This window comes from Mus pahari, chromosome 1 (genome assembly GCF_900095145.1).
Source record: "Mus pahari chromosome 1, PAHARI_EIJ_v1.1, whole genome shotgun sequence".
Taxonomy (NCBI): Eukaryota; Metazoa; Chordata; class Mammalia; order Rodentia; family Muridae; genus Mus; species Mus pahari.
The window spans coordinates 153,995,311-154,007,143 of NC_034590.1; the positions used below are offsets into that span (position 1 = coordinate 153,995,311).

At 40.5% G+C, this 11,833-nt stretch overlaps 1 protein-coding gene across 3 annotated transcripts in view; it reads left to right on the plus strand.

Moving 5' to 3' along the window:
* R3hcc1l (R3H domain and coiled-coil containing 1 like) overlaps positions 1 to 11,800 on the plus strand; it is a 72,615-nt gene extending 60,815 nt beyond the window's left edge. The window contains exons 5-8 of one of the 3 annotated variants that reach the window (XM_029534688.1): positions 1,157 to 1,227; positions 2,070 to 2,165; positions 2,677 to 2,817; positions 10,096 to 11,800. In XM_029534688.1, the coding sequence (XP_029390548.1) occupies positions 1,157 to 1,227; positions 2,070 to 2,165; positions 2,677 to 2,817; positions 10,096 to 10,163 (376 nt within the window). In that variant the 3' untranslated portion in view covers positions 10,164 to 11,800. Of the gene's footprint in view, positions 1 to 1,156; positions 1,228 to 2,069; positions 2,166 to 2,676; positions 2,818 to 10,095 lie in introns of those variants that run through there. The other 2 variants (XM_021204745.2, XR_003843173.1) reach the window with 2 other exon arrangements.
* Positions 11,801 to 11,833: the final 33 nt, after the last annotated feature.

Here is an 11,833-nt window from a genome sequence, read left to right on the forward strand (position 1 = left end):
TCCCTAATGGCTAGCTCAGGCTGCCAGGGGAGAAGTACCAGCAATCTTACCAAGTTGTGAGCCTGTGAACTTCAGTGACTTCCACAGCCAGATCCCTCCATTGGTGCAGGAGTAGTGCACGTGCATTAGAGGAGTGTTGGTAACCAGTAGCTGTCTGATTAGATATAAGGTCTACCAGGAAGGACTCATGCCTGCTATTGTAAATATGCTGCTAGTGTAAATACGGCTAAGTACGACCTATGGCTGGAGAGATCATAGACCCCAGGGGAGAACCTACTACTGTCAGTTTGCTAAATTGACACAACATTCCTTCTCAATACTAGGAGTCGGGGAGGGGAAGGAGTAGATTTGATTAAAATAAAATCTATTCATGTATTAAGGGAATGTAAGTATGTTTGCGCATATGTGTGTGTGTGTGTGTGTGTGTGTGTGTGTGTGTGTGTGTGTGTTGTCATCCTGACATTCTTTGTGCTCACTGTGTAGCTCTGTTCTAAACTAAAAGGCTATTTTTCTAATATTAAATGTATATTATGACTTCTTTTTCTTTTTCTTTTTTTTTTTTTTTTTTTTTGGCTAGCTATAGTTATTTCTATTACCCCTAACACACACCTTATTTTCTTCCTACAATAAGAAAGAATAGTAAGCATTAATAAGTACAGTTGTAATTTTCATTATTTGAGTTAATTTTTTATTTTTACAATTTGAATTACATCTCTAACAATGTAGTGTTCCCACCCCTAACCCCCCCCCCCCCACACACACACAGTTTACATTCTCATCAAGTCCAGACCCCGTCTGAGTTCCTGTATTCTTCTATACCTCTTCCCGCCTGAGTTCCTGCATTCTTCTATACCTCTTCTGGCTTCCCTTTCCATTCCTTCTCACTTTAAGGACATCTCTTGAAAATAGTACATTAACTACTATACCTCTCCATCCAGCCAGTTTGTGAGGATTAATTAATTGGCATCTAGAAAATGCTCCCAGGTAATTCCTAATGATGGTATTGCTTTTAAATTTTAGTGGCTTCCGTGTGTCAGGCTGTTTTTATGTCACTACCCCCATTCCTCTATCTTATGAAATGCTTTGTAAAATTATTTTAAAGACATTTCATAAAATAAATTTTAAGAAATGTAAAAGTTGTTTTCTTTTGTTACAGAAAGAAAGGATTTGATATTAAATGGGTAGATGATACACATGCCTTAGGAATTTTCTCCAGTCCAATCACAGGTATATGTCTAGTGACTCTCAGGAATTCCAGGTCCCTTCTGTTTATTTTCTCCTGCCACTTGTTTTAATTTCCCTTCTAGTCCAGCCAAGAGCTTTTCTGAGCCAGTATCTGTATTAGTGTCTGTATTAGAATAACACTGGCTTTTGAGGACTGTGGCCTGCCGCCCACACATCCTCTCCCTCTTCTCTTTAATCCAGCATTTGGTATTTGGAAAGGTAGGCACTTCCTCCCTGGCCATTTGCACACTTAAATGTCAGACACGATAAAGACCAAAGTGAGACTAAATTTTGCACTATTTATTTTTTTCCTTCAGAAAAACGAATTAGAAGTAGAATTCTATATAATTCTACTATAATAGCTACTCTCAGAATATATGGTTGGTCTTTTATACACAAACATACTCTGGACTCATGGTAGAGCTTATGCAGAGGAATTCACAGCAATCAGAGGTGCTGGACTGACTTCCTGTCTGAACCATCTTTAGAGCATGAATTTGCATGGACCAGATAAAATATTTTTGGCTTTGTGGAGCAAAAAGCTTCTGTACTTACCTAACTGGATTTTTGTAGCAAGAAAGTAGCCACAGTGTGCAAATGAGCATGGCTCTGTTTCATACAGTTTTATTTACAGAAACAGAAAGCCCAGTTGCTGCATTTGGTTTGATCCTTGTTCTAAAGTAATCATTATCCTACTTGCTGTTTACAGATTTTCTATATTTTAAGATTTTTTTTTTGCAATGAAAACCAACAAACATAACTTGTGGGAATAAATGCTTTGTAAGAAATAACCCCAAATTCTTGTGTGCGTCGCTTTACTTCCTTACCTCTGTTCTTCCTTGCAGCTCGAGATGCCCTGGGTATTAAACATACCATGGTGAAGATCCGTCCCTTGTCACAGGCCACAAGAGCAGCCAAGGCCAAAGCTAGAGCATGTGCTGGTGAGCCTGTAACCTCTCTGCTGTTGTTCCTTATTGATGCTGAAGTTACTATTGGTTCCAGCAGTTTCTCACGATCCAGAGTTCTGTAGACATTGTGTTTTTTTTTTTTTTGTTTTTTTTTTTGTTTTTTTTTTGTCAATACTTGTATTGATGTGGTTTTAAGGACAGAAAGGAAAAGAGCACGTTGGAAGTGAGCCCTTTGAGCAGCCGCTTGAACTGGTCAGAGGCAGGCAGTACAGTAACCAGGTTCTGATGACATCACTGCTTAGTTCATCTGGTGTAGTTGTTTGATAGAGTTGCTGTAAGAAATTGTGTTAATCCAGATAATACAGCCTGGGTTGTTTGTGCTTTGCCATACTAATTTCCTTAGATCATCATCTATCAGGGCTGTATTAATTACTGCTGATACTGCCCTTGTTAGTCTGTTTTGTATGTTAATTACTGAGTTAAATCACTTGGAGCTGTAGTGGTTTCTCTTTCTTACTGCCTCTTTCTCCTTTTTTTCCCTCAGAGTTTCTCCAGCCAGCAAAGGAACGACCTGAGACTTCAGCAGCCTTAGCCAGAAGGCTAGTCATCAGTGCCCTTGGGGTTCGAAGCAAACAGAGCAAATCTGAACGGGAAGCAGAGCTCAGGAAACTTCAGGAAGCCCGAGGTGAGCTGACTGGTGTTCTTTGGTCTGCTTCACAAGGGCTTCACTATGAGGCACGTGTTGAAAAAGAAAAAGGAAAAGAATAATGTGCGTTCCATCTTGTTTCCATCTTCAAGAAGCCTCTCAAATGCATAGATGGTGTTTTCGCTCCTGTGTACACAAGGCGTCTAGGTACTTTACTGTTACTGAGAGAGAGAGAGGCTCTGCTTTCTCAACTCATCCCTGCCTTTTCTACAGTTTGTTTCAAACTAAAAGAAAAAAGATGCCGGGTGTGATAGCGCACGCCTTTAATCCCAGCACTCGGATTTCTGAGTTCGAGGCCAGCCTGGTCTACAGAGTGAGTTCCAGGACAGCCAGGGCTACACAGAGAAACCCTGTCTTGAAAAACCAAAAAACAAAACAAAACAAAACAAAACAAACAAACAAACAAAACAAGAAAAAAGAAAAGAAAAATTTCCCTCTGAAGACTTGAGTCTCCCAGACCTTGTTTACTGTGCTTTTACTGTCATGACCACAATGACAGTGTCGTGGTGTAATCAGATGGCTTAGATCTTTTTTGGTAGAAGGCAAGTTAAGGCAGAGACAGCAACTGATATTGATGATAATAACTGTAAGAAGAATTTTGTCTTCTTAACACAGTCAAGTAGATTCACCTGACTTCTGATGATTCTCTAAAACCCACGAGTTCTCAGAAAATATTTCCACAGATCCATAAGCAGGACTTTTTTTTTATAGTTTGGTGTTAAGCTTAAAATGTATCTTCTCTTTATTGGTTTTTGAATTCTAGGTAAAGACTTGGACTCAGGCTTCACACAGAAGTATTTTTTTAACAGCCGTCAAGCTTTAGACAGGTTCTTTGCCTTTACCAAAGATGTATAGAATCAGTGAAAACAATCCTGAAAATTCCACTTACCAAAAAGTGACTTCATTTTTCCTTTAAACCAACTGAAGTTTCAAACTGCTTGTTTATTGCCAGTCTAACAAGGCCATTAATACTCCTGTCCACTATGCTTTGGTGATAGCAGGCGGCCTTCGGACTCTCAGCTGCATGGGCCAGATAACCAGTGAGTGAGAGCATCATGGCAGGGGTTAGAGTTTCAGGAGGGAACCCAGCTAATTTACCTTAATGATGATAATGAGGCAATTCTGTTTTCTAGTGCATTGTTTATCCAAAGGTTGCTTATAGAGGATAGAAAAAGGAAAGGATTGCCTTTGCTTTTATAGATGGCAAACAACAGAACTGGATAAAAGGATGTGCAGTATTCCTAATCCTTACATTGGTTATTTCTTAAGAAAGTGATTCTTGGATGTAGCTACAGTTATCTCGGGGGGGGGGGGAGGGGGGGTAGAGGGGCCTGGGGATGCAGCTCAGTTGTCAAGCTTTTGCTTAGTCTGCCCTAAGGCCTTGGGTTCACTGAACAAAAGCAAACAAAAAAGGATGATGGGAAGGTAACGGGAGAGGTATCTACTGAGGAACTGGCTCCGTTTGCTGTATGCCACGCCTTCCATGTGAGTGTAAATTGCCTGTATCTCTACAAATACTGCAGCTGTCGCTTTGTTCAGCTAAGATTGTCTGCGTGTCCTCTCATTCTGGGCAGGCCCATCATTATGCTGCTTCTCTTGAAGTACTTGTTTTATATGCTTTACTATCCAAAGGACATTTCCGTGGTGCAGTTTAAACATGAGACTGTTGGCTGTGTGACTTGTATTTGTTTTTGAAACAGTTCACTTTGTTGTCCTGAGTGGTTTAGAACTTACTCTGTAGCCTAGGTTGCCTTTGAACTTAATGCAGGCCTACATCAGATTCTGGGGTGCTGGGCCACCATGCTAACTTCTTTGTTGCTTTTTAAAATGAAAAATATTTCGTTGTTTGTTTGTTTATCTGAGCTGATGCTCTCATGGTGTTGCCTGTACTGAACTTACGCTTGTCATCATCCTGCCTCAGCTTCTCAGCCTCTCTGGTAACTGGGGCTCAGGAGGCTTTTGGTGGTAATTCAGAGACCAACTGGGTAGGCTGTGTGGATTACAGGAGACCATTCTGTCATTCTGCATGACGGCCCTTCTGTGTCTGAGGAAATGAAGATGGGGGTTGGGGGGGTGTCTTTCACTAGTACCCTTTGGATTAAGCAGTCTCATGGAGTTGTATGGAGTCTAGGCTCTTTACTAAAATGTGCTTTGTTCCTCTTAAAACTCAGAGTCCAGTGGTGACTGTATGCACTACACAAAGCTCAAAACAGGGCTTACTTTTAGATTCTTTAAGCAATGGCTTCTCCTGCGCTCTCCCACTTCTCGCTCTCCCTTTCTCTGTGTGTGGTGTTAGGATTAGATGCAGGGTCAGTGCAAGACAGGCCTCTGTCAGTGAGCTGTATCCTGCTGCTGCTGCTGCTGCTCTTGTTTTATTTCTGATGCTTTCTAGTGTAAGACATGGATAAAAGGGTTGTCTTAATGAAGACACTGGAAGGAGACTCTCAAGTAGAAATTCTGATGGTGGTGTTTTCACACCTCTGATGCAAGACACTGGCCCCATGTCTTAAGCTGGCCCCATGAAATTAAGTAACAAAGGTTACCACCTATAGGAAAATGAGAAAGGGGATTTGAATGTAGGCTTTTCTAATTAAAACTCATTTTTTTCTACCCTTTTGAAAGGTTTGGGGGATAATTGCCATTTCCCCTTTGGGGAAAATATTACTTTTATAAATAAAATTTTGACGTCCCCAGACAATGCACTATAATAGGCTTCCTTTTAGTTATAGATACCAAAGATTGGCTCGCAGCTTTAACTGACAGAAAATGTCTTCGGTTTCCTATAAATCTGGATGATAGTTTAAAACTTTCTCCTTCCTTTTTTTCTTAGTAGGAATCCAGAACATCTGGACATCATTCTTTACTCTCAGCTCTTTCCTGTAAAGACCAAAGGTAGATCACTAAAGAAATAAGGAAACCTGGGCTGTAATAGAACTGTCGCCATTTAACCAGCTGTGTGGCTTTGAGGTCTTACCATCTTTCTGTCCACTTTCCAACTAATAATGTTTGCTCTACCTAACCATGGGGAGGTTTTTTTGAGTACAACATATCTTGAAAAGGTGCTTTTACAAATTTAAGATGTGGTTCTTTTTTTTGTGTTGTAATATGACATGAGTATTCACAAGAGTATATTATGTATTGCTGTTCCTCCATCACATGGAACAGATGGACCTAATCAGTCATGGCATTCTCCCTTGGCAGGTACTGACATACCCGTTGCCAATTGATCAGAATTAGCACGGACCTAACATGTGCTCATTGTCTGTACTGTTTGCTATTCTGTTATAGATCCTTTCATTTATATATAATAATCTAACCCTTCTTTGTCCTCCATGAAGAATTCTATTGACTGTCAGGGAGTTAAGGACAAAAAAGATACATAACATGTGCTCATTGTCTCTATACATGAATGATACTGATTGCTTTGGTTTTTCTTCATAAATGTTAGTATTTTACTCTGAACTTTCTCCGCCCTGCCCCTAAAAGAGTTGAACGTACCTAATCATTTGAGTTTCTCTGATAGAATTTTCTATGCTACTTGGATTCTCCTGACATTTTAGTGCAACAGCTTATACTTCAGTCCTTTAAGGGAAATCACTAAAGCTGAAAAAGTTGAGGAGAAGGACATGCCAGACCACTTAAAGCAAATCACACTGTGTGTGTGTCAAGGGATAAAAACCTTTAGTGCATTGCTCTTAACATGAGTAGAGTCTCTTTTGGTCCAGGAGAGTACGCAACAGATCAGAGCTGTGCTGAGAGTAGGAAGTGGAAGCACAGCTCATCCCTGAGTGCTTCGGATTGTACTTAATCAGGTGTTTTCAACCTCTGCTTCATGCTGAATGATGAAACCGCGTAAGTAAAGGACTCAGCACAGGAATATCTGGGACATCATCCTGTGTTCTCTGTTCCAAATATTTGATTGCTGACTAAAATTAGAAATGTATGTCACTGCTTCTCAGAATAAGCTGCTCTCTCATCTTCAAAGTCTGCTATAATTTTATGTCATAATTTCACTTCATTCTTAGGAGGAGATGATTAATTGGCTGGTTCTAAAAGGCCAGCATTTGGTTCATAGGTCTAAAGAAGAGGAAGTAAATAATTTAATCATTTAGTTAGATTAATTAAATCGCAGCAAACTTAGAGTAATCTCTGAACAATACTTGCTCTTTTGTAGTAAAACAGATTTACCCATGGTAGCTAACTCTGAGAAATCTTCTTGCACATTCCATTATTCTGTAGTACTGTATTACTGACCATAGTCAGATTTTCAGGGTATTTTCATGTTTTTTTCCTGCCTATTATCTGAAATTCACTTCATTTCTAACCATATAAGTATGTGAAAAAATTTTGCAGAGATGTAATATTTATCTTTTTTTTTTTTTTTTTTTTGGTTCAGAGACAAAAATGTCAACACTAGGACTAACTGACCACTTCAAGTGTTGCTAAAATAAACAGCACGTGGTTCCTTGTGCTTAATACACTGCAGATCATTCGCCAGTTAAATGGGTCCTGATGAGATCTGGATCACATTCTCCTAGAACACTGATAAGCATGTAAATACTTGATAAACTTTGTCTGAAGCCTTGCTACAATTAAGAGTTTGCTTAGAGTGCTCCCTTCTCTTGATCTCCCAAGTCTGTCAGGGAATAAAGGAAAGCAATTAAATTTGCCCAGGCTTGTTCTACACAAAGCTTGCTGATTATTACTCTGTAGGTGGCGTCAAGTGAGTTTTGTGATCATTTTTTAAGTGCCCAAGTAAATTTTGAAAGTCTTTAATTTGCAGCCCTTCTCTTTCCTTCCCTTTTCTTGTCAAATAAAGCCTGACCCGGGTGTTCCCTTCTCAGTCTTCAGCATTTCTCTTCCCTGACTTCAGCGGCTCGCTCAGTAGGCATTTCTATCTGTGCTTTCACACTGGGAGTGGGCATCTTCAGGGAAGTTTATGGAAATGCTTCAGGCTAGCCATTTCCTTCCACTGTTCCAGTCTCTCCCGCTCCCCTCTCCTACTGCTGCTGCTGGGCTGTTTGCGCCCTTCACTTCTTTACGTTCAATGGAGGCGATGCTAATGACAGCCTTTTTTTTTTCATGCAGCCAGTCATGTAATACCTTCTTTTGATAAAGGGACATGTTTCTTTCAGTTAATTTTTTCACATGCTTTTCCTTTTCTTTTGATATTTTCAGATGCCAGGATCGTGGGAAGTATGCTACTTAAAAATAAGAACTGGGTTTTGGCCTCAGTTCTTCCTGATAATTGAGCCTTAGCGAGTCATGCAAGTCCCCTGTCTCAGAGGGGATCACTTGAAAGACCCGTTTAACCTGTATTCTCTGTGTTTCATATGCTTCATAGTTTCACTATTTCTGTGTGCTTCTTTATTTCCATGTTTTACCACCAGAATTGACACACTCATGCACACATGCACACATATACATGCTCAGGTGAGAGTTAGAAGTTGGGGACTTTTGTTAGCAAGCATTTAACACTAGACATTTCAAAATTGTGACTTTACAAAGATGGCACAGTGTCTGTATTATATGTTTTATAACACCAAAAGCAAACACATTAACACTGATGTTCCTTAGGCAAAGTATGTAACAAGTCACATTAAGTAAATAATGTCGGGTTAGGTTTGCTAACAAAAATGAATTTTGACACAAACTTTACAATAAAAACTTTATTTTCAGAACTTTTGATTTTGGACTTGTGAATTATAGGGCGGTCATATTTTTCTGTTGTTCATGGATAATCTTTCTGATTTGTTTCCTTAATGAACAATTTGAGTTCTAGTAAATAATTTTCCTGATTCCTTTGTTTTTCCTTGTAATTCACAACCAGTTTTTTTTTCATCCATGGCTGCTTTACACTTAAATCTTCCCTAACTCAGAACCTTGCTACTTTCCTAGGAAGCCCTGGCAAAGTTTGGATAAGTTTATCCTTGGCATTGCTCATGGAGAACCTCGGCCAACCCAAGCCTGCCTGCTTTGCAGCTGAATCCTTGGATGTAGTGTTAATCAGCCTTCAGTTTGTAATTTGTTGATCCTCATTTTTTGCCTTGTGTAATTTTGTTGCTATATTCAGATGATGCCACAAGATGGTGCCCAAATAGCAAGGAATTTCTCTCTCACTTCCCAGCCAACTTCCTTCCCCTTACAGTACAGTCAAGTGTAGTTTAGAGATTTTGTAAGTGATGTTCATGATTTGGAAGATAGGTTGAGATAGCAAGTGTTAAAACTCACCTTGATTTCTGTAATCCACCTGGTTCATGACTTGAAGACTCTTTTATAGACATTGTCAGTCTGGAATAAGAACTCTTAAAAAGAGTCATTTAAGGCTTATAATATGTATTTCTGGTATTAAGGTGAATGGCTGTCAGCTATAAAGTTAGAACTGGTATTGTGCACAAAAGAAACTATTTGGAACACAAAGTTGTATATGTTATATTGGAGACACCTACCAGTACACCTAGTTCCCTAGGTGTACCTCAGAGCTCAGTCACTAGACACCGTGCGCTCCTTTGCTAAGTGGTCCTCCTGCTTTAGTCTTTTAGGTGACTGGGCCTACAAGCATGGTCCACTGCTCTCAGCTAGTATATATGTACTTTTAAATGAAAATGAAAAATAAAGTTTCTATTTTAAAAATAATTAAAAGTGAATTACACAATTTGTATTTTTGTCTTAAAAATTAGTCATTCTTTTTCCTCCATTTTATATGGTGATTATTTTTTTCTTTCTGGAATAGTCTCTAGAACAGTGGTTTTCAAGCTATGGGTTGACCCTTTTATGGGCCAAATAACACTTTCACAGGGTTCACGTAAGACCATTGCCATTTATAACAGTAGCAAAATTATAGTTATGAAGTAGCACACACATAATTTTATGGTTGGGGGTCACCACAACATGATGAACTGTATCAAAGGGTCACAACATTAGGAAGGTTGAGAACCACTGCTCTAGAACATTTTTGGTTTGGTTTGTGTTTAACATGTGAAACCCTGAGTTTCATCCTAAGCATGACAAAAAAGAAAAGGAGGAAAGGTAGAGAGAGAATGGGGGGAAAAAAGAAAGAAAACAAAACCAAGAGTAGTATCAATTCTTTAAAGTATTTGGAAAGCTAAAAAGATGTTAACCTCTGGGATCAGGTGAAAGGTGATCAGGGAATTCCCCTGTCTCATGAATAATCTTTGTTTTGTAGTTTGATTAAAGGAGACTTAGTGGCTGTGTGAAATCTATAATCATATGATTAATATTGGTCTTTATTTACAGAGAGAAAACGGTTGGAAGCCAAGCAACGAGAAGACATCTGGGAAGGCAGAGACCAATCTATGGTTTGAATATCGGTTCCTGAAAGGAATGAATCCATGAATTCTGAAGTGTTTGATATTCTTGAGACATGAGGATCTTTCCAAAGCTGTGCACATGCAGATGAGCATGTTAAGGAAAACGTGAACAAAACAGACGACTTGGAGAACAAGGGTCCAGTCCTCACTCTTGAATTCAGACCTGTCCACTGTGACAGAGATGTTAAAAGGAATTGTCATGTGGGAAAGAAAATGGAAGTGGCTTCTAAGCGTCCTGGGTGGAACAGGTCATGTTCATGTGGGTCAGGCCTCCAGGAAGTCTGAAGCAAATGTAAAGCAAAACAGAGGATTCAAGCCCGCAGTGATAGGAGTTGGAGGTCCGTGGCAGGGCGTTCCTTAGTACTTCTCAGAGTTGAGAACTGCAGGATGAGGGGCAGCAGTAAGAGGGGGAGTGGAAGTAGCTCACAGACAGGAGTGCCTGGTGCACTTGGTGCATACAGGGACTACACTGCTGGCCCAGAACTCCAGAGCCACTGAACCACGGCGCATCTTGGGTATTTGTCTCCTTAGTGTGTACTAAGCTTGGGGCCTGGTACTGCTCCAGCTGCACAGCAGCCGGGTCTGCTGCCTTCCTTCCTCACAAGAACCAGCCCTAGGAAGCTGAGTGCCGCTCCAGTTTAATCAGTGATATGTTGTGAGAGGGAGAAATTAAAGGCTATTTTATAACATAAATCATTATGGTGTTTATAAATCTTAACCCCTACCCAAAAACCAACATCAGAAGAAAACAGAAAAACCTGTAGATGCGTTCTCTAGTCTTCATGTCTCTGATGATATGCCTGGTTTAAACAGGTTCTAACTTTTATCAGCCCAGCGAGTATAGTGCTCTCTGTCTTTTCTGCCCTAGAGTAGATCCCTAAGTGTCGTCTTGGCAGTTCTGTGTGGCAGCTTCTCTTGCCCTCATCTCCTCATGCATCTTCCCTCCAACCTCTTGCATTTCTCCATAGCTGTCAAATCTGACACCCTACAGGGAACATCTGGCACACAGTATGTTCTTGGTACGATCTTAGCCTGTGCCAGAGGGGCTTGGCAAGCCGTGCCAGACCATCCAGTACAGTGATGAGCCGAGCCGCAGGATAAAATAAACACCTCTAGCAGTGAACAGTTTCCAAAAGGACACGGACAGGTTAGAGCCTCCAACTCGGCCTTTTCTGTCTCGTAGCTGCCTTCTTGGTGGTTTTGGAAAGTAGTTCTGTGCTGGGGAGACGGTGGAGCTAGTCTTTAAGGTGCTGAAGTGGCAGGAACTGCTGTCACATTGTGTTTTCAACTGGGGCAGAAGCTTCTTTTTATACCCGTGACAATGATGGATTATTAGCTTTGTCTAGAGCGTGGTAGAATGGGGCTCTTCAAATATCCCTCGATGACCCTGGCCAGAGTCCTGACCTTCCCCTGTTGCTAGTCCTGGCTGGAGCTCTGTCACAGTTCTTCAGCATTGTTTCTTCACTCCAGGTTTGCCTTTCCAGAGGCTCTGTACAGTGCCATCATTCCATATGTGGGAAGGCATTGTTTTCCTGATGCTCTGTTTCTGCTCAGGTCTTCGGCTTCCACTGTATGGCCTGTGCTGTGCTTACGCTGCTTTGTTTGAGCAGTGGGTACAATGAAAGAAAATACCAAGGACTCCAGTATTGCCTTTTACTATTTTT